Raw genomic sequence first — 24,126 nt, 5'->3', positions numbered from 1 at the left:
AACAGGTCTAAGGGGAAAGCTTTTGGACTGTTGGTTTGATTGCCTACTTGTTCTGCTTGTTAGTTCATCTACCTATTGCTACCAGACTTTACTGATACCAGATTGCAGATTCTTTAGCCTTCCAATGTGGACTGAAGACCACTGGCTCCCCAGCAATCCTCTAGTAACATAGTAGATGGCTGAGTGATCCAGGGCTGAGCTCTTACCAGGTTTCCAGGATGAAGACAGCTCTTGTTAGATGACTCAGATCATATCATGTAAGCTAATCTAATGATTTCTTTTTGATGTACATTCATTCTATTGCTATTATTCCTGTAGGAAATATACAACTTAAATAGCCATCTTTAGAGCCAAGGATTCTAGTACACTGGAACTTGGTATACTAATACACACTGAGGACTAACGGTAGAAAAACAAAAACCTTGGCATGTAGTGTAAAACCAGGAATTCATAGCATACAAGCGTGGAGTGTTCCAGGGTGCTTCAACCAGCATTTATTGGCCTGTATTTGTGAGAGGGTGGCATGCACCATGCAAAATGTGCACATGAATATTCAGAACTATGGCACTGAGGCCTGGCCAGGAACATCCACCTTAGACGCAGTGTCTGATTCACCTTTACATTTTATCATTGTGCTTTTAGAAATGTACTATTACCAAAAGCTTTATGAAGTCAGGACCTGAGGATATTTTTCCTTTCAAAATAATCCCATAACAGAGCATACTCAGCATGTCACCTGTCCTCAAGTGGGATACTATGGAATTAGTTAAACCCAGTACGAAAAGGACCTCTAGGAAGACACCTCTGTGGAATATGTCACAGGATGTGATAAGGAACACAAGAACACCTCTGCGCCCTTCTAACGGGCAGTGTAAAGCCAGAGAGGTCAGGCTGATGTCCTTCTGATATGACTAAGGCAACCCTTGTCTGCAACACTCAAACTTAAGGTGAAAACACAGGGGAAAATGAATACAAAGTCCTTTCCTGTCACTTTTGATATTGACTCCTAGGGCACACTAGTGATTTACTAGGGCTTCTGTGATTTTCATATAAGTTCCTAACATAAAACATAGAAGCAAGACAGTGAAGAACCATCCCTGGGAATGAAAGGAGCTACAGAAATCCTCTCTGGAGCACCGTGAAGCACCACAACGAAGCATCCACTAGGCTTCCTCATCAGACACCCAAGTGAGAGAGCCCACCCAGGGCATCTGGTAGTGTCCCAGATTCAAACTGTGGAACTGCCTGGTAATGACCAGGGGCAAAGCAAATCATCAAACCCAACTGACGTTGGCAGAGGAAATGTGCGCCCTCCTCACAGAGCTGCTGCCCCTCTGGATGGGTCATCTGCCTACTTGCTTCTATAATGATTGATTCTATAATGACAAATAATGATGGAAGGGCAGGGTAATATGAGGGATTTATCTCTGCTGCTCAACCACCAGGAAAACAAGGGTGAAGACATGTTTTTAAAAGGCATAAATCCAACTGAAGAAAGTACCCATTTTAAAAGATGGAAATCAGAATGTATAGTGGTATATCTCAACATATCAAGGAAAGCCACACTGGAAGCTGGCAGAGGCGAAGGGAGAAGCACTTGGCCTCCTCTACCCAGTCCAGGACAGATGGCAGCACAAGCCACTCAGAAATGAGCAGTGAAGTTGGAGAAAGATATCCAGTGTTTAGGAAAGAACCAACTGACTCATAAGCTGAAATTAAAACTGGGTCATGTACTTGCCCTCACTCATCTCCAAAGTGTTGATAACACACCATGGGGTCGGAAAGGTTGAGGGAAAGGACATTCTTATATATTGCTGGCGGATGGACAGAACTGCACCCTCATGACAGAGAGAGAGATAGGAATCAGACAGACTGCCTACCTGGAATCCCAGCATTCAGAATGAGGCAAGACTCTAAGTTCAAGGCCAGCCTGAACTAAATAGTGAGAAACCTGCCCAGGGACAAAGGAAAGGGGTGGAGTAGGGAGGGAAAAGAAGAGGGGGGAGGGAGAGCCAGTCTTCCTGTCTGGCCAGCTCTTTCAGAAGTCCACTCCACTAGAGACCAGAGAAGCAGAGAGGAATGTGTAGGAGGTTGCCCACTACAGTCCTCCTGTCAGACACAGTCTCCATGGCACAGGAGTGGCTACACAGGTACACACACACGAGCTCCACCCGCTGCAAAGCACTTCCCGGATCCAGGAGTCTGAGACTGAACAAGAAGTGTGGCTGGTATGCTCCATTTATCTAAGACACGAGTACAATCTAGACTTCCTTATTTTTTTAATAGAATAAGTGATGTGCTTAGAGCGCATCCTTATACTGGTTTTGAAAATCTGATATTGGCACCATGCAAACTTAATTATAGAAAGACATAGTTTAAATTTAAAACAATGTCCACATGTTTGTGGTGAAAGAACAAAGCTCACTTGTCAGAAGTACAATAACAAAAATAAAACAAGGCTGGGGTATGCTCTAAGGCATAACTATGGCAGGCCTAAAGATGTTTCCCATTATCCCTTCAGTGGCCTGGGTTGGCCATGTCACTGCAAGACAAGTGGGGGAGTGTCGCCTATGAAACCAAACAGGTAACCATGGTACCGTGAGAGTTCACTCTGACAGGACTAAAAGGATACCTTTGAGACCAGGCTGTGTGCCCTGCTTCAAGTTATTCCATGTTGTGTGAAGCTGTTTTTTCAGATTACCCTGCCTTCATGACTCCATTGTATGAGCAACGTTTGATTCCAACTGGAGAGTAGATGCAGACGCAGGACATACACATAAACACGTTCCATCTGGCATCACACCACCATGTGATGCATACAGTCGCACCTGTTTTAGTTACCTTCTATTGCCGTGACAGAATACTATGACCAAGGAAACTTATAAACAAAGTGTTTGATTAGGATTAGTTTCAGAGGGTTAGAATTCATGATGTTAGAATTCATGATTCAAAGCCATTTTATCTGCAAGTAGGAGGCAGAGACAGCTAACTGGGAAATGGCCTGAGCTTTTGAAACCTGAAAGCCTCACACACACACACACACACACACACACACACACACACACACACACACACAACACACACACACACACACACCAGTAAAACACCTCCTCCAAACAGATCCATGAACTCAGGACCAAGCATTCAAACATATGAGGCTATGGGGGTGATTCTCATTCAAACTACCACAGAAACCACTTATCAAAGGAGACTGGGAACACATGAACACAGGGGAATACTAAAGGCACACCAGCAAAACTAGGACTGAGAACTTACTGAACACACCAGACAAAGACAAGAGTGTAACACCATCACCTGGACCACACAAAGAGAACATGTAGCATTGTGATGGACAATGGCAACCCAGCAACCTAACACATAACCACCTAATGCATATACCAGGGTCCTACAGAGAACACCTGACTGTCCAGGGGGTTGGTTCAATCTTAACTGCTCTAGACATGTTCAGTATCAATCTGTCTTTCAGTGCTCTTACAATTCAGTAAAGACAGGCAGATATTCGCATGAAGTCACTAATACAAGACAGAGACCAGTCTCAAGTTACTCTGGGATGTAGGAGTCTGGGAGCAGCAGGATGGGGCTCCAGAATTAAAAAGGAGTCAGAGGCAAACAATTTTAGAAACCCCCAGAGCAAAGATTCACAAAGGACCACCAAGGAAAACAAACAATGGTGAGACAGAACCAAGGAGGCATGTAAAGAAGTCAGACAATGCAGCAAGGCATAAGGGGCCACTGTATATTAAAAAAAATAGATCAGAGGTCAGAGCAGACATTTTCCTGCAAGGATCCAAGAACAGTAAGGTAGGCAAGAGCAAACATCAGGCAGTGCAAAGCCAAGGCACTTGAGTCGCCAACCACACCCGGAAGGTGTGTCACGTAGTGTAGGCCAAATCCAGGAGTAGCTACCCCATATTGATATCCAAGCAGCATGCACTGGGCAATGCAAACCAAAACTAAGTGAGTCAGTGCTCCACACCCAGCAGGATGCATCAGAACCAAGCCTTGAAGCAGCCATCCAGTCAGCAGAATGCACTGGAATGTGTACACTACAGTCATAGGGCACACACACACACACACACACACACACACACACACCTACCTCTCCACGACACACTCTGTGTGTGTGTGGAGGGGGGCGTTATAGTTCTAGGCAATGTAAACCAAAGCCCTAAAGACGTCACTATCCCACATCTAGCAGCGTGCACACACCAACACATCCATTTTGAGGAGAATGTGAAGTAACAGGACACAACTTCACAATCAGAATGAAAAGTCTTGGGGACATGGTGTGAAGTGAAAACTTCCAGTTTCTTTGGAAAGTCAGTTGTCTTGGATGGTGTTTTGCTGCAGTAAACATGTGAAAAAACACCTGCCCAAAGTGGACAACGGTTTAAGGATATTTTGCTAAAGCAAGCACATAAGACATAAAGGATTTTTCGCTACTGACACATGTATTGGTCTGCCTTACTTGTATTGTGTAGTTGAGCTCCATTTGTCATGACTCTATCACAGAGAGAAATGCGCCACATCCCTTGCCACTTCCTCCGACTCAGGCAGATTGGCAGTGACGTCAGCCCACACAGACTCACATAACCCATGGAAGTCACATGATGTCTGGAGGGAGTGTAAGTTGGACTGAAAGGAATGTGAGGGGGCTTGCTGGCATAGCTAGCCCTGCAACACTGCTCTTAGTCTCCAGTCTTGCCTGATCTTCACTTCCTTGAGATAGCCATGGCAAAGAACTGGCACCCCCACTGGTTCTAACCCCTCCTGCTGATTTAGCTGAAGCCTGGTTGTCTCTGCTAGGTAGTTTCACTGCTGCTGATCCTTGTTTACTATCCTGACTCTACTCAACTGGACTGTTGGTATATTTGTCAAGTGTTTGTGAGTGGATTGAGCTGCTGCTGGTGAATCCTGTGAACTGAACTGATGATTTCCTGACAACACAGATGGGATTTGCTCCAAAGAACAATTTCTAAACAGGTCTAGTAACTTTCTTTTCCACCACCACTGGTGGATGGTGGGCTAGAAAGGAGGTTAAAACATTTAAGAACCTGTATTAAAAGTAGGGTTGAAAAAGATTAAAGATACAATAGTGACTAAGCCTCCTGGATTCTACATTCCTCACTATTAAGTAGCCTAGGGGTGGGAGTGGCACAATGCCTGGGCTAGCTGACTAGACTCTTGATGTTGGGCATACTAAGGAACATGTCTAGAGGTCTCCTTGCTCCTAGAAACTTTTTCTTGTAAAACAGAATGCCATGGTTGCTTCAGATGTAACAGCAATATTAAAATTGAAATGTTTAAAATTTTATACATATACATTTGGTGTGTCTACATGTATGCAGGTACTTCAGAGGCCAGAAGACCTGGAGTTACATATGGCTAAGAGGCACACAGTATAGGCTCAGGGAAGCAAACTCAGGCCTTCTGGAAGAACACGTGTTCTTAGCCATTTAGTAAGTTGAATGTACTCATATATCCAAAGATGAAAAGCTAACATCCATAAATAACAATTTTTTTTGTTTTTTTTTCGGGGGGGGGGTGCTCTGTTACCTCAGCTGGGGTGATTTTTTTTCTAGCTCCATCCATTTCTTTGCAAATTTCACAATCTCATTTTTCTTAACAGGTGAATAATATTCCATTGTATGAATGTACCATATTTTATTACCCATTAATCAGTTGATGGACATATAGGCTCTTTCCAATTTCTAGATGTTGAGTGGGGCAACAACGAACATGAATGAACAAATATTTCTATAGTAAGATGTAGAATCACTCGGGTATATGCTCAACAGTAGTATAGCTGGATCCTGAGAGATCTATTTTCAGCTTCCTGAGGAACTGCCACATTAATTTCCACAATGGCTGTACAAACCTGCACTCCTATCAGCAAAGAGTAAGTGTCCCCCTTGGTCCACACCCAGCATAGTTGTCATTTGCTTTACTGATCTTGGCCATTCTGACAGGAGTAAGATAGAATCTCCAAGCAACTTTAATTTCTCTGATGGCTAAGGATGTTGGATATTTCCTTAGCTGTTTCTCAGATATTTGTGTCCCATGTTTTAAGAACACTCTGCTTAGATCTGTATCCCATTTTTATCTGCGCTGTTTTCTTAATGTTTAGTTTTCTTAGTTCTTTATATACTCTAGATACTCACTTCCATGAGGTATATAATTAGTAAAGACTTTTTCCCATTCTGTAGGCTGTGCACTACTTTATCCAAAAGGACTGGAGGGAGAAGATCTCTCAAGGAAGGGAAACTGCATACAGTGTTATGGAGAGATAAAGAGAAAAACTGTAATAGGAGCATTAAATAGGGAGAGGGATGGGATTGAGGAAAACTAACACCAAAGACATTTTTAAAAATCATATGTAAATCTACTAATGCAAAAACTTCCTAAATATACATATACAAAAGGAAGTTAAATGGAGCTAACCATATAATGAGGAGGTAACGACCCAACTAGAAATCTTATATTATCAAGTAAAACCTCCAGTGCCAGGAATGGGCCTCATCTTGTTGAGTACTTGGCCGAAGAGGTTCCATGACTCTCTCAAACATCACAGGTATGGCCAAGGCAGTTAGTTGTGTACCATAACCTACCACAACCTTTATGGTAAGGCCCTATTGATAAATACATTTATGTCACTGAATACAGAGAAGTGAGCTAGAAGCTTCACCCTTACTGACTACTATCACAAAAGGTTCTGGAAGGTGCTGTGCATATCATCAGACAATTAAAAACCCTTGACCTGCAACAGTAACACATGGACAAGCTATACTGGTGCAATAGCAGTTATAAGTGCTATAGGAATAACCAACCACCCTTTGGCTAGATTTAAAGCTCACTATGAGATGGAACCCACACATAAATAACACTGCTAAAGTGGCCAAGAACCCAAGACTAGCTAAGTCATGGGCCAAGGAAAAAACTTATTATTCTGCTACGGGAATATAGCAAAAACTGACTCTAAAAGACATACTCACTATGTCACTATTAAATTCTATAAATGCATTTAGCAACCATTCTGCTTTTAAATATCATTCTTTGTACTCAGTTAAGATTGCTGAAGTCCATTTTATTTTGTATGTTACATTTTCAAATAAAAGCTTAATGTTATAAAGTATTTACAAAACTCTTATGCAAAAAATTTATTATTTAACCTATTTTTAACAAGAATTTTATACAAATTTATATAAAAGAATTAAATTTCCCTGAAAAGTCTAATGAGAGAAAAATATACCTTCTGTACTGCTTTAATGTCTAATGCAAACATTTCTTGAAACATCAATGATTTCTGACAATCTAAATATGTAAGTATTGGTGCTAGGACACTGTGAGAAGACGGGTGCATTTCCCATGTCTCTCATGTCTCACAAAGTTATCAACCTGTGAGCTCCTCCCTAAGTGCCTGAAAATGATCTGGCATAAGCCAGTGTCAGTAGGAGGTCACAGTGATATTTGCATTGAAACGTATACTTCTATCTTTCCAAAAATAGCAGGAATGTTGAATAATTCCATTCGTTCCAAATCCTGGGCATAAAGGCTTAGAATGTAATAAAACTTGGGTATTCTTCAACAGATAAGCCACAGCATTAGCTAGGTTCTATTTCAAAAACAGTGTAGAGATTTCCATATACATTACCAAACGCTTTGTAGCCACAGGCTTAACAACTTGAATTAGTTGACATTAAGCACAATGTGCCACAAGTTCACACATTTTTTTGTTGTTGTTATTGTATTTGCTTGTTTGTTTTTGCTTTTGTTTTGGTTCTTTTTTATGCCCAAGAGAAAACACCTGTATCACACATTGTTATTTGATGTACTAAAAAAAAAAAAAAAAAAGAAAGAAAAGAAATAGCCAACTTCTCAGGTCAGTTAAAGGCCTTGTTTTTAGCAGGGATTTTTTTTCCTTTCAGTAATATTTTAAAATTTATTTCAGTAATAATTTCAAATTAACTTTTAATCTTTCCATTATAAATGTTGCCTTACCTCCTGGCCCTCTTTCCCAGATTTCTTCATTTCCTTACTCCTCCACTTTGCTTTGAAACAGGCCTCCCTTCTTCCCTCTACCCTCCACGTATCCCCATTTTCTTAGCATCAAGTTCCTCTATGATTAGGCACATCCTCTTTCACTGAGACCAAAACAGAAGTCCTCTTCGACATACATTCATTGGGCCTGGATCCAGCCTTTGTAAATCTTCAGTTGGTAGAGCAGACTCTGGGAAATCCCGGGATTCTGGGTTAGTTGACACTGTTGGGCTTTGTTTTGCACTGCCATTCCCTACAGCTCCTTGAAGGGGGGTTGTTGACACCATCCCTCCACATGGAGTCCCTTTCTGTCTGAGATGGTCTCTTGAGGTTTCACCTTCAGACTCTTTCATGAGTTTGTTTATCTCCTGCTGTGTACTCCTCCCAGTTGTTTTTGCTTCTTTTTTTTAACAGGGCCTTCAGACATACTTTTTTTTAGCAGGGATATTTTTAAAAGTTAATCTTATCAGCCCAATCTTTATGTAATGCCTCTACTAACAAGATTAATAGCAAGAAAAATAAGCCTAATAATTCCAAACCATTTTCAATATTTAACTGACATATTTTGACCAAGGAATAACACTACCTATCCAAACTGTGCCATGCATAAGCAACTACACCAGAAAAATTGCTTTTAAAACATAATCTTATTACTTCTTACAAAGGTAACAGTGGTCCAACTCAATTCACGAGAGTATTCAGACTGAGGGTAAAGGTAACGTCTGGGGATTAGCATTCAACAGTCTTTAAAATCTCAAAGTACTACAAATACACTCGTTCGTCTATAAATTAAACAAGATATTGCTGATGTTCCTTTTTGTCTATTAACATGAACAATATTGCAGATCTCACCCATCAATATAAAAGCAGAGCATTTTAAAAAATTCAGCTATAATTTTGAAATCATCTGACATCTAACTTTCAGGGACCAGACATCTTGATATCTGTCTTCCTTCTCCTTTCTTCACCTCACAAAAATAAGAGAACTAAAACAATCCAATCACGGTATTTTTAAAAGTCCTAAGAGGTGAAGGGTAATCAACAGCTTCTCGTTTATTTGGCCGTAAGCAAGTTCAAAAGAACCCTGTGATTTGCTCAGTAGTAAGGTCTTCTGTCCATGTGGGTTCCATCCAGAAGAGAGTTGGAGTCTTCTCTGAATCAGATCAGCACTGAAGGCTCTGTGCTCTTGTGGTAGTTGTTCTTGTCTCAATTATCTCAGGGCCAACTTCCTGGAGAATCTCTCTCTCGATGCTGATCTGGTCATACTGTCAAAAGTGCAACTAACACTTTAGTTCTGTTCCTGTTCCCGGGTCTTCAGTAAGTTGCAAGGCAAGCTATGTCATGTAAATCCTTCTCATTGTGCTAATGATCCTTCCGGCAGTATGTTACATCTACAGCTATGTCATTAAAAGTCCCGTTACTAACTTCCCACATATCCTCATTGCCTTTGTCATTATAGCTGTCTGCAAGACAAACTGGTTCAAGCTCTACAACTGTCTAATACTGTGTGATGTCAAGTCCCCAGCTTCATCTGGCTACCTTTCATCCTTCCCACCTGCTGAGGTCATCACCATCACAAGTGCAGTCAGTCACCCCTGAGCTCTCTATCCTGATTCAGGCCACTCAACCCTATGCCAGAGTCTCTGCTAGGGAAAGGGTGCTGAGGGAGTGACATAGGCTAGAGAAGCCTAGTATTGCCCTGAGGCCCAGGAGATTCTTCTACTACAGAGCTAGCGCCATGGCTTCTCCCAGCATTTTTAAATGAAGGGCTTGTCCTTGCCTATGCACGGTTGCAGATTACACCACTTTAGAACAGGATCCTTCTCTCTTTCAGATCATTAACCCACCACTTACACAGGACCAGGGCAATTCTTTAACTCGTGAGATCTCTGCTGACTCTTCAATAATCATACAGGGAAAGGCCTCTGCCATTGTCCCGCACAGCAAAAACAGAAACAACTGGGCATGTGCATCCACTGAGCAACGCTCCACTGTGGCCTTGAGATACGACGATCATTTCTAGGTGGCAACTCATTCCTAGCCCAGGCCTTCCTCAATTTACTTCCACTTCGGTAGGGTTTTGCTTTGTTTTGTCTTTTCTTAACTCCTGCTCTATCCCTGACTGTGCATGGTACACAGCAGCACTCAAGCAAGGAGCCCTCTCTGACTGAGAACGCCTTTTATAGTTACAGCTCAGGTGTAAGAGTTGAGCTGAGCCCAAGTGCAACGAAGCCAAGCAGACACTTCACATCCGCTCTACATACTCTGTGTGTTTATTACAACTGTACAACAGATGGCAGTAAAATATTCTGATGAAGTGATTCTTTTCGTCACTTGAAGAAAGGTCCTGTGCGGGCTAATGATAGCCCTGCGGAAAGGCCAGAGAAATCTGTTCCAGGAGAATTTCACAACAAATAATAAATAATGGATAAGTCACAGGCCAATGAACGTAAGAGTTGCCCCCTCCACAGTTCTCATAAGCTTTGCTGGGTCTTCTGGAGAGGAGTGGTGGGCTGCTTGACAGTCTTTCTCTTACACCATTTTGCACTCTCCATCTCTGCAAGCTGGTTAAAGGCACAGGTGTATAGTAGAGCACCAGTGCTGTACTGGTCTCCATCTTTGGGTACCGACAGACCTGCTGTGGTCCTTACAGACTCAGGACTACACGTTTAGTCTGACGAAAAAAAATAAAAGCAAGGAAGATATACACACATTTCACTTTCATGACTCTTTTTCTCTATTTCTACACACCCAGAGATGGTGGTTTTGTCATGAATTCAGAAATTCTCCCAAAGTTCTCATTGATGACTCATATAGGAATCTGAAAGAAAAGGAAAAGACACAGATTCAGTTCCCCTCAGATGAGCAGATTTTAGACATGATCTGCAGCAGACACACTTGAATACCCTGGGACCCTGGTAACCATACCCAGGCTGAGGCTCAGTAACACCTGCTCATGTGGCAGCCTTCAGCTGGGAATGCTTTCCTTAGTGCTACCCTTTCCTGAACTCTACTCTCATTAACTCCGTAGCACACAGAGGCTTGTTCTACCCTGCACTCAGTCCTGACTCTACTGCATAGGAGCAAACAAGGAAAATGCAAACCACCATCCATCTTCACCACCACACTCAGCTACTATGGTCACCCCTTCTCTGCCTCCAGCTGTTGTTGGACTGCCTGAATACCCAGGCCCAGGAATGGGAACCCTGAAGCAGTCTCTCGATCCTCTCTTTCAGGGCTCCATTCAAATTTAAGAAACATGGTTGGACAACTTCTATATAAATTACTGCAGGGTGTCACTGCAGATTTAAACACACGCATTTACAAAGTACAAGGTTCTGTGGCATTCCATTGCTGTATGTAATCACAAGGACAAGCCACATGTGACAAGAACAAGTTTTCCCATACAGGCATATCAAAGATAATTTACACATTTAATTGAATGATATTAGCAAACAATAATGAGTGATCTGAAGTAAACTCACTCCTATCTGCTACACTTGGAGGAAGCACAAAAACACATTTCAAGAACAACTTAAAGAAACTGAGGTTATAAGACTCTTGTTTTCTCACAAGCCCTCAGAATTCCCACACGACTGCATTCTTGGACCATATTCTGACACATTCTAAATACAACACCAAAATTTTGTTAAAACTAAAACTTTATGTTCTTCCAACATGAACCTAGGCCAATTGGGGGAAGGGGTGGAGGGAAACTAATGTCAATCAAGGCAATAAAGGCATAAATATATATAATAAAGAGGTGGTACCCAAAATATACAAAGACCCCTTCCACTCAACTAAATTAAATAATCGACCTGATTAAATCTAAGCTGAAGATCCTTTTGTCCCTTCATTTTAATTTTATGTGTATGGGTGTTTTGGCTGCATGCATTTAGTGCTTGCAGAGCCCAGATGAGGGTGTTAGATTCCTTGGGACTGGAGTTACAGGCAGTTTTAAGCTGCCACGTGGGTGGTGGCAATCAGTGTCTGGCCCCTGAAAGAACAACCACTGTTTTTAATTGCTGAGATGGCTCTTGGTTGTCAACTTGACTACGAACTAGAATGAACTAAAACCCAAGCTCCTTAATCAGATTATCTGGGGTAGGAAGATCCACCTAAATGGGAGGTCATTCTGGAGACAACTACACAAAAGGATATGGAAGTACTTTTTTCTCAGTTGCATGCCCTCACTCTTAACGATAAGTTCATCCATACTGTTGCTGCCAGTATTAAATCCCACTTCTTCAGGATTCCAACACAGACTACAGACCAGCTGCCATCTAGGAATCGTCTAACATGGCAGCACCAGACTGGTTCTGAGGCATCCAGCCTTGTAGACTACACAACTAGTGAGACAGCCATTGCAGGACTACTCAGACCACGGCCTGTCAGTCAGTGTAATGAGAGCCTTCCTAATATACATTCATTCTTCTGTCTCTTTAGAGAACCAAGAAGGATACAACGATGGAGCCATCTCTCCAGCCCATGACTAACACGCTGAACAGACGTTCCATTGTGTCTGCCTACTTGCCTATCAAGCCATCATACTAAGCAGGACAGACAGTACCAAGTGAAAACTGAACAAGAACTCAGGTAGGTCTTCCAAATCCATTTTGCTTGTCCACATACCTATCAGACAAACCACCCATCTGGTACAGTGAGTAATCTGACCAGAATTAGAGGTAATGATGCCCAGAGCCAATCAGCTATCGTACCTACCAAGATGCCCTGGGATCATACAGAAATAAGTGCCCCAAGACTGACCTCCAGGCCACCTAGGTTAGGACAGTACAGAGTCCTGCACTCTGCTCCCGAGGGCACTGCCAAAACTACCAGTGTGGCCCCAGATCCTGCTAAACAAAGAACCAACTCAAGAGCCCAGAGTCCTGCATGAATTTTGAAGATCAGTTGCAAGAATCTCAACCCATAGAAGGTTGACTCCTAGATGCAGAAGGGGCACCTATACCAAGGTAAGCCAGGACACTTCTCAAACTCCATCCACACATCCACACAGTGGCCTCAGGACTGAATGCCAAACAACATACAGCTGATCCACACCCTGACAACTTGATATAATAGTGAACAAAACTCTAGAAACTTAGTAAAGAAAGTTGAGTCCATATATCAACACCAAGAAAAACTACCAAAAACCCAACTCCAGATACCAAGGTCCCATTCCAAAGCACAGGCAACACTAATAAACAAAGTATCTCCAATTTAGCACCTTCCTTGTAATGTTCCCTGAGAAAAGCAACTTAGCTAATGCATAAGACAATAATTACAAAACAGGAATTAAAAATATGGTCAAGAAATTCGAGGAGAATATTAACAAATGACTGAATGAGGGCTATGAAGGTATCAACAGTTGAATAAAATAATGAAAAACTTTAAGATACAAAATGGAATTTACTAAAGAGAATCACTGAAGAAAAGCTAAAACGTAAGACTCAAAATGAAACACGCTGGGGACAAAAAGGAGAAAAGTCTCACCAATAGCACTGATCAAGTGGAAGATAGATGATAGAAGCTGAGAAGACAGATGAAATGAGCATGCTTCATCTCAGGGCAGGCATGGTGACACACTCCTTTAATCCCAGCACTTAGGAAACAAAGGCAGGCAGATCTCAGAGTTTGAGGCCAGCCTGATCTACAGAGCAAGTTTAAGAACAGCCAGGGTTATACTGAGAAACCCAGGAACAAAACATGCAGGACTTCTGGGAAACTGTAAAGTCTAAACCTATAAGGAACAGAAAACATTTTCAACAAAATCATAAAATAAAATTTACCAAATTTAAGGGAAAAGATCCTATTAGGTGTTAAAGGCATACAGAAAACCAAGTAGATCAGAAAAACCTCTCCCACATACATAACAATCCAAACATTACGTGCAGAACAAAGAAAGTCCACTGAAAGCTGCAAGAAAAAATGACCAACTCGAATCTAATGGCAGGCAGACCAAAACAGAGAGAAATGCCTAGACTGATGTTCTATAAACCACAGACGCCAACTCCAAACTACCATATCTAGCAAAACTATTCGCTGTAATCAAAAGGAAAGAAAATTCTGCCTTAGTAAAGTAAGATTTAAGGAGTACATGTCCATTAAGCCAGGTACTGGAATACACCTCATTCTGGGGAGAATATTAAACACACCCAGGAGGGGACATGGAATATAAAACTGATTAATCAAAAGAGGTTTAAGAAAATACCATACACTGTCCAATAATAACTCATAGTATCAACATTACCAATTACTAAATACAAAGTAACAGATTAGAGAACAAGATTCATCTTTTTGCTACGTCTAAGAAAAACACTTCAGCATCAATGATGGACACCACTTTAGGATTAAAAGCTAACAGGGCTGAGGATTTAGCCCAGTGGTATAGCGCTTGCCTAGCAAGCGCAAGGCCCTGGGTACAGTCTGCAGCTCAGGGGGTGGTTGGGGGGTTTGGGGAGCAGAAGACAAAATAATGAGGATTAAAAGCTAGAAAAGGGTATTCCAAGTATGATGATTTGTATATGCTTGGCCCAGGGAGTGGCATTAATAGGTGTGGCCTTGTTGGAGTAGGTGTATCACTGTGGGCGTGGGCTTTAAGATCCTACTCCTAGCTGTCTGAAAGTCACTCTTCTGCTAGCAACCTTCAGATGAAGATGTAGAACTCTCAGCTTTGCCTGCACCATGCCTGCCTGGACACTGCCCGGCTCATGCCTTGCCAAAAAAGAACTGAACCTCTGAACCTGTAAGCTGGATCCAATTAAATGTTTTATAAGACTTGCCCTGGTCATGGTGTCTGTTCAAAACAGTAAAACCATAACTAAGACACCCAGCAAATGAAACAAAGGAACAAGCAGGAGGAACTATTCTAATACCTGTCAAAACATGCTTTAGGAAAAACTAATCAGAAAAACAGAAAAGGATATTTCACATTCATTAAAGAAAAAAAGGCACTAAGAGGATATTATAATTATAAATATGCATTAAAAGCAGGAGTACCAACTACCATGAAAGAAGAGGAGTAGAAGAAAAAAGAAAGATAAAGAAGAGGAAAGAAGAACAAGGAAGGAGGAAGGCAGAGGAAGAAAAAGAAAGCAGAGGAGGAGTCAGCACTGACCAGAACCATCGCACAGTCACAGCCTGGCATCTTTGCAGGTATTGGGTGGCTCAGAATCAGCACATCTTCTATAGAAAAGATTTTGTAACTCACAACTTTAGAAATACAGAAGATTCTGAACACTTTGCAATGAATTCTATGTGCTTATAACACACATAAATGGCAAATCTCTTATCTTAGATATGTATATTAGTCAGGGTTCTCCAGAGTAAAAGAACTTACTGAATGAATATATATATTATACATAAAATATACAATCATATACATATGATATCTAATCACATATATGATTTATTAGAGTGGCGTATAGGCTAGTAAGCTAGTCCGGATAACTCAACAATGGCTATCTACCAAAGGAAGGATCAAGAATCCAGGAGTTGTTTAGACCACAAATCCGGATGTCTCAGCTGGTCCGCTGTATGTGCCAGAATTCCAAAGAAGTAGGCTCTATGCTAGAGAAGGAATGGACTTGCCAGTGAGAACAAGAGAAAGCAGACAAGCCCTTTATACAGACTGACAGCAGAAGGTGTGGCCCCTACCAAACGAGAATCTTCCCACCTCAGAAAAAACAGTCTCAGGTAAGCCAGATGGTGGTAGAGCATGCCTTTAACCCAGCACTCAGGAGGCAGGGGGGCCCTGAGAGTTCAAGGCCAGCCTGGTCTGTACGGAGAGTTCCAGGTCAGCCACGACTACACAGAGAAACACTGTCTTGGAAAAGAACAACATAAAGTCTGGAGTAAAGGTGTATTTTCCCACCTCAAAGATCGTGATTAAAGGTGTTCCTTCCCAATTCAAATGCTATAATTAAGGAAAAACAATCCCTCACAGTTGTGCTCAGCCATCTGTGTTTTTGTTAATTCCAGATGTAGTCAAGTTGACAATCAAGAGTAGTCATTATGGCAGAGTCAGATCTACGCACAACCATAGCTGGTCATCCTGGCACGGCCTGCAGTGGCAGGAACCCAGTATAACTGTCCTCTGAGAAGCTGCACCCAGTGGCCAATGGAAAGATGCAGACACTCACACCCATTAGACGGAGCTTGGGAATCTCATGGAAGAACTGGGAGAAGGACTGAGGACCTGAAGAGTACAGGGACTCCAGGAAGACCAACAGAGTCAACCAACCTGGACCTTTGTGGGGCTCCCAGAGACTGAACCACCAACAGAGATGGAGCACCGACTGGATCTAACCCCATCTGTCCCCACACATGTAGCAAATGAGCAGCTTGGTCTTCATGAGGGTCTCCCAGTAACTGGAACAGGGCTGTCCCTGAGCTTGTTGCCTGCATGCCTGTGGATTCTGTGCCTTGTCTGGCTTCAGTAGGAGAGGATTCTCCTAGTCCCTCAGTGATTTGATGTGCAAGGGTGGGGGGAGGGTGATGTGTTAGTGGAGGGGATGACACTCAGAGGGGATCCCCCTTCTCAAAAGAGAAGGGGAAGGTGTAATGGAGGAAGGACTTGAATGGGGAGGGGGTTACTAGGAGGACAGTTTAAAAAAATCATTATATACCACATTTAAAAATAATTAGTTGAGTACCTGTTATGACTTTCAGAATACACAAATATTTGAATTATCTTTGGTCCACCACTATGAAAATATCCTGCCTTCCAGTCTCCATCTGTGCTCAGAGCCAGGACTGTTCCACAGCCCTCAGACACAAAACCTGCTGACAGAGAGCTGGTCTGCCAGGAGCGCTCTCACTCTTAAGATCACAGGCCCACAGGAGAGACAAGCTCCAGCAAGAGACAGCAAGACCAACTAACATCAGAGGTAATCAGATATCAATAGGCAAGCACAGGAACCTAAGCAACAGAAACTAAGACTACAGGGCATCATCAGAACCCAGTTTTCTCACCACAGCAAGTACTGGATATCCCAACACAAGGGAAAAACAAGATTAGGATTTAAAATCACATCTCATGATGATGATAGAGGACTTTAAGAAGGACATAAGTAACTCCCTTAAAGAAATACAGGATAATACAGGTAAACAAGTAGAAGTCCTTAAAGAAGAAACACAAAGATCCCTTAAATAATTACAGGAAAACATAACCAAATAAGTGAAGGAACTGAATAAAACCATTCAGGATTTAAAAATGGAAATAGAAACAATAAAGAAAGCACAAAGGGAGACAGACCTAGGAAAGAGATCAGGAGTCATAGACACAAGCATCACCAACAGAATACAAGAGATAGAAGAGAGAATCTCAGGGGCAGAAGATAACATTGACACAACAGTCAATGAAAATGCAAAATGCTGCTAACCCAAAACATCCAGGACACAATGTGAAGACCAAACCTATGGATAATAGGTATAGAAGAGAATGAAGACTCCCAACTTAAAGGGCCAGTAAATATCTTCAACAAAATTATGATAGAAAACTTCCCTAACCTAAAGAAAGAGATGCCCATGAACATACAAGAAGCCTCCAGAACTCCAAATACACTGGACCAGAAAAGAAACTCCTTCCATCACATACTAATCAAAACACCAGATGCACACACACACACACACACACACACACACACACACACACACACACACAATATTAAAAGCAGTAAGGGAAAAAGGTCAAGTAACATATAAAGGCAGACCTATCTGAATTACACCAAACTTCTCACCAGAGACTATGAAGGCCAGAAGATCCTGGACAGATGTCATACAGATCCTAAGAGAACACAAACGCCACCCCAGGCTACTATATCCAGCAAAATTCTCAATTACCATAGATGGAGAAACCAAGGTAGTCCATGACAAAACCAATATCTTCCCACAAATCCAGCCCTACAAACAGTAACAGATGGAAAACTCTACCATAAGCAGGGAAACTACACCCAGGAAAAGCATGAAAGTAAACCCAAAAGAAGATGGCCACACAAACATAACTCCACCTCTAACAACAAAAGTAACAGGAAGCAACAATCACTGTTCCTTATTATCTCAATATCAATAGACTCAATTCCCAGATAAAAGGACAGAGACTAAGAGACTGGATATGTAAAGAGGACCTGGCATTTTGCTACATACAGGAAATGCATCTCAGTAACAAAGACAGACACTACCTCAGAGTAAAAGGCTGGAAAATTCCAAGCAAATGGTCCAAAGATACAAGCTGAGTAGCCATTCTAATATCAAAATCAACTTTTGACCAAAAGTTATCAAAAAGATAAGGAAGGAAACTTCATACTCATCAAAGGAAAAATCTACCAAGATAAACTCTAAATTCTGAACATCTACGCTCCAAATGCAAGGGCACCCACATTCATAAAATAAACTTTACTAAAGCTCAAATCACACTACCTCACACAATAATAGTGGGAGACTTCAACACCCAATTCTCAGCAATGGTCAGATCATAGAAACAGAAATTAAACAGAGACACAGTGAAACTAAGAGACGATATGAACCAAATGGACTTAACAGATATCTATAGAACCTTTCATCCTAAAACAATAAACCTTCTCAGCACCTCATGGTACCTTCTCCAAAACTGACCATATAAGTGGTCATGAAACAGGCCTCAACAGATACAAGAAGACAGAAATAATTCCTTGTATCCTATCAGATCACCACGGACTAGGGTTGGTCTTCATTAATAACAAAAACAACAGAAAGTCCATATATACGTGTGTGTGTGTGTGTGTGTGTGTGTGTGTGTGTGTGTGTGTATGTAAATACATACAAATATATATATGGGAGTTTAAAAATATTCTACTCAATGATAACTTGGTCACGGAAGAGAAAAAGAAAGAAATTCAAGACTTTGATAATGAAGACACAACGTACCAAAACTTATGGGACACAATGAAAGCAGTGAGAAGAGAAAAACTCCTAGCTCTGAGTGCCTCCAAAAAGAAACTGAAGAGAGCATACACTAGCAGCTTGGCAGCACACCTGAAAGCTCTAGAATAAAAAGAAGCAACTTCACCCAAGAGGAGTAGAGTGAGGTAACCCAATCACAATAAAAACAGACATGGTATATATTCACTGACAAGTGGACATTAGCCCAAAAGCTCAGATTACCCAAGATACAATTTACAGACCACATGAAACTCAAGAAGAAAGAAAACCAAAGTGTGGATGCTTTAGCCCCTCTTAGAAGGGGGAACAAACTACTCACAGGAGGAAGTACATATGGAGACAAAGTGTGGAGCAGAGACTGAAGGAAAGGCCATCCAGAGACAGCCCCACATGGGGAATCCATCCCGCATGTAGTCACCAAACCCAGTCACTATTGTGAATGCCAAGTGCATCCCGACAGGAGCCTGATATAGCTGTCACCTGAGAGGCTCTGCCATAGCCTGACAAATACAGCGACCACTGGACTAAGAACAAGGTCCCCAGTGGAGGAGTTAGAGAAAGGACTGAAGTAGCTGAAGGGGTTTGCAACCCCATAGGAAGAAAAACAGTATCAACCAACTAGACCCCCAGAGCTCCCAGGGACTAACCCATTAATATAAGAGTACACATGGAGTGACTCATGGCTCCAGCTGCATAATGTAGCAGAGGATGGACCTTGTAGGACATCAATGGGCCGAGAGGCCCTTGGTCCTGTGAAGGCTTGATGCCTCAATGTAGGGAATGCCAGGGTGGGGAAAAGGGAGGGAGTAGGTGTGTGGGTGAGCACCCTCATAGAAGCAGGTGAAGGCAGATGGGATGGGGGGTTCCCAGAGGGGAAACCAGGAAAGGAGATAACATTTGAAATGTAAATAAAGAAAATATCCAATAAAGAAAACAAAAACAAAAAGCATAGATTGATCTCAGTACAGTGACTTCAATACCCTGTTTCTTTCTTTCTTTCTTTCATTCATTCATTCATTCATTCATTCATTCATTTTTGGATCTTTCTATATGGTATCTCTCTATACATAGCCCTGGATGTTTTAGAACTCACTATGTAGATCAGCTTAGTCTCAGACTTAAAGATCTACCTGCTCATGAATCCTGAGTGCTAGGATTAAAAGCCTGCACTACCACACTCAGCTGACATCTTAAATCAAATAGATTTAATAGTCATTTACAGAATAGTTTACCTAATCACCAAAGAATGCACTTTCTTCTCAGCAGCCCATAGAACTTCCTCTAAAACTGACCACATATTAGGACACAAAGCAAATCTCAACAAATATTGGAAAATGAAGAGAACATCTTGTGTTCTGTGGTCACAAAGGAATAAAGCTGGCTATCAACAGTTCTAGAAACTACAGAGCACAAGAGCTTATGGCACTGAGTACACTACTGACTGAATTGGATCAAGGGAGAAACCAAGAAGAAAACTAAAAGTACTAGAACTGAATGAAAATAAAAACACAACATTGGTATATAAAACAATGAAGGCAGGCCTATGAAGACAGTTTTATCACACTAAGACCTATGAATGAGAGGAGAGGGAAAGGGGAGAGGGAGAAGGGTGAGGGGAAAGTGAGAAAAGAGAGGAGAGGGGGAGGAAAGCATGGGGGAGGGAGGGAAGGAGGGAGGGAAGGATAGGGGGAGGGAGCAGGGGGAGAGAGAGAGAGAGAGAGAGAGAGAGAGAGAGAGAGAGAGAGAGATTGATTTGATTTCATACTAATGAACTAATGTGGCACCCGAAGGCCTTGGTAAAACAAGAACAAACAACACTTAAAGACAGTATTCAAAGTCAGGTCAGAAGTGGTGGTACATAGCTTTAATTTCAGTACTTTAAGAAACAGAAGCAGGTGGATCTCTGAAGTCAACACCAACATAGTCTACACAATGAGTTAAAGGCCAACCAGCACTACAGAATGAAAGCTAGCTTTTAAAAGAAATTAAAAAATAAAATAAAAAATTTTAAAAAAAAGAGGAAGAAGAAACCAACAGACAAAAACAATAAAATGAGTTGGTTCTTTGAAAAAAATAATAAGATGAACTTTAGCCTAATTAGCCAGAACAGAGAAAAAGGATCCAGAACAGATAAAAAGGTAAGTATTACAGCAGAAACCAAGAAAACTCAAGAAAATATTAATGACATACTTTAAAAGCCTATATTCAATTAAACTAGAAAATCTAAAAGAAATGGACAAACTTCAAGATATATATGACGTACCAAAATTAAATCAAGATAAATAAATAAAGCCTTTTTAATGAAGCCAGTGTTACCCTGACTCCAAAACCAACAAAGATTAAACAAAAAGAAAAATTATAGGTCAATCACTCCGATGAATATGGATGCAAAAATTCAATAAAATACTTAAAAATTTAATTCAAGAACACATCAAAAAGATTACTAATCATGATCAAGTCAGCATCATCCTGGAAATGCAGGAATAGATCAACATATACAAAAGCTTGAATTATCCAAGATACAATCCACAGACCACATGAAGCTCAAGAAGGATGACCAAAGTACAGAAGCTTCAGTCCTTAAAAGGGGGAACAGAAATATTCACAGATGATTTACAAATCAGTAAATCCAATCCACCGCATAAATAAACTCAATCATATGACCATTTCATTGGATACAGAAAAGATCTTTAACAAAATCCAAGGTCCATTCATGATAAAAAGTCCTGAAGAATCTAGGGATGGGGAGGGGGGGGGTCTAAATTAAATGAACGCAGATTTCAAAAGGTCCACAGACAACCTTACACTAAATGGAGAGAAACTGAAACACTTCTATTAAAATAAGGAACAAGGCAAATGTTTATTCTCCATTCTTGTTCTGTACAGTGCTTGAAGCCTTAGCCAGAGCAATAGGACAAATGAAGGAGAGAGAGGGGAAAAAAAGAAGTCAAAGTATCCTTTTTTGTACATGATATGGCTCTGTGTAGAAAAGACCCTAAAAAGCACACCACAAAACTCCAACAGCTAATAACTACATTCTGCAGAGTACATAGTAGTGGGATACAGACTGGCACACACAAAATCATTAGCCTTCCTATATCGCCAACAAGCATACCAAGAAAAAAGCCAAAACAAATCTACTCACAATAACCTCAAAACCATAACAAAACAAAAGAACTTTGGAATAAATAAATCTAAGGAAGCGAAAGACTTGTATAATAAAAATTTTGAGGCACCAAAAACACTGAAGAGACTTAAGATGGAGGAAAATTACTCAACTGTATTCTAGATCTAGTTCTATGTCCCAACTAACTTACTTAGGGCCTGTGAAACTTCTTTGTGTAGGACTGACCTCCCCCTGAAGCTGTAGAGGGATATACCAGGATGTGATTATGCCTTCAAAAACCCCTTAACTCTAAATGTTTTGCTTTTACACTTGGGTCCTAGCTGAGTATAGTCCCGGCTCGCTGGAATAAAGACTTTCAATTGGCTATAAACTGTCTTAGTGGTCTTCTCTGGTGGGCTCCCCATAACACCACCAAGGGCTAGAAACGAATCTTGACACTCCAGATGTACCTGCATTTATACCTGGGAAATACCTGTGGTTTTCAAATAAAGTGAAACACCCAAAACAATATCTCATTTGAAAATCATGAGTTGAAGTAAATGGTCTTTTTTTTCTATAGCAAATTTCACAAAAGCTTGTTTTCTTTTGTTTCTGAAAAGCATTAGTACTCCAAACAGAAACATCTGTCTTAGTCACTGTTTTACTGCCTCAAGAAAACACCATGACCAAGTCAAGTATAAAAGAAAGCTTTTAATTTGGGGGCTCAGAGTTCCAGAGTGTCATGGTCTATAGTGGCAGAAACTAAAAGCAGCAGGCATGGCACTGGAGCAGAAACTGAGCTCACATACGATCCACAAGCACAGGCAGAGCGGGAGCTAACTGGAAATGGCTTGGAACATCAAAGTCCACAGACAGTGGCACACCTCCTCCAACAAGGCCATACTCTTAATGCTTTCCAAATAGTTCTGGCAACCAAGCATTCAAATATGAACTATGGGGGCCACTCTCATTTAAACTCCCACAATCTGCATCCTATACCCAGCTTCTAATCACCTGGCTCCAGTGAACTGAATAAGAGCAAAACCCCAGCACGCCTAGCTCTCGGCTGGAGTAAGTCTCATATTTACCTTTCAAGGCTGTCTTCCTCCAAAGTGATCTCCATAAAGGTCTTCAGCTTTCTGTTCACGGATGCTGCCACTTCCTGCACCTTTGCACTTACATGTTTACCTGAAAGACGATTGCAGTGAAAAATCACAAGATCTCAACATCAGTACACAACACTACTCACTCAGCTGTGCACATGGGGTCAGCTCTTTGGTTTCTGTTTGTTTTACAAGTTAACCGTGGTCGACTGCAGGATAATTGTGCCTTCCACAGAGATGCTATGAGAGTACATCTGCTATGAGTGACAATGCAATTATCAGAAAGGAATGAAAGCCTGCAGGAATCACAGTCCCCACGACTGACATAACTGACAGGTGCTCAGCACCCTCCGACATCGGGCCACCTGCTCATGCGGCATGGCCTCTGCTCCTCAGATCACAAGTGCTCTCTCTGTGCACCTAAGTCGGGGAAGTCCCTCAGACTTCTGGTGCCCAAACTGGGTCTAATAAACTTAAAACATAATAGACCGAACACCCTAACTCCGAAATCTGTAATCTATAACATGTGAAAATTCAAAATATTTTGTTACACTTGTATGTTTCAAATTTTGAAGTATTTCAGATTTTAAAATCTTAATTCAAGAATTTTCAACCAGTATATTTTGCATAGAAAAAAAAAAAGGCCACTATGAACTCCCATATCTGAAAGAGTTCTTGTCCCAGACATGTGGATGAAAGGTATCTTTGCCTGTAAAGTGTAAAGACTTGAAAGATATTTTAAAGTAAAACTTTACCAAAAATATGAAAACCAGAATATAGTCAGCCAACGAGGATGTCACTCTACCTCACACTGAGGCTGACAGATTACAGGTATTGCCAATTATTTTTCCAGTACTACTTCTAATGGCTAAGTATTCAAGACGTATAATGCCAAAATGTCCATTATTTAAAAAAAAATTTTTTTTAGAATAACTTTTG

The 24,126-nt window shown here is 41.3% G+C and overlaps 1 protein-coding gene across 15 annotated transcripts in view; it reads right to left on the bottom strand.

Annotated features, from left to right (window-relative positions):
• Positions 1–8,686: 8,686 nt before the first annotated feature.
• Positions 8,687–24,126, bottom strand: part of Ncapg2 (non-SMC condensin II complex, subunit G2) — a 74,402-nt gene continuing 58,962 nt past the window's right edge. For 14 of the 15 annotated variants that reach the window (XM_087554006.1, XM_087553999.1, XM_087553997.1 and 11 more), the window contains 2 exons: positions 23,173–23,272; positions 10,309–10,879 (listed from right to left, as the gene is read on the bottom strand). In XM_087554006.1, coding sequence (XP_087410132.1) covers positions 10,828–10,879; positions 23,173–23,272 — 152 coding nt within the window. In that variant the 3' untranslated portion in view covers positions 10,309–10,827. 15 annotated transcript variants of the gene reach the window in all.

Source organism: Rattus norvegicus, chromosome 6, assembly GCF_021556685.1.
Source record: "Rattus norvegicus strain SHRSP/BbbUtx chromosome 6, alternate assembly SHRSP_T2T, whole genome shotgun sequence".
NCBI classification, from domain to species: Eukaryota; Metazoa; Chordata; class Mammalia; order Rodentia; family Muridae; genus Rattus; species Rattus norvegicus.
Note: the sequence above shows the minus strand (reverse complement) of the source record. Positions and strands in the feature narration are given on the sequence as shown.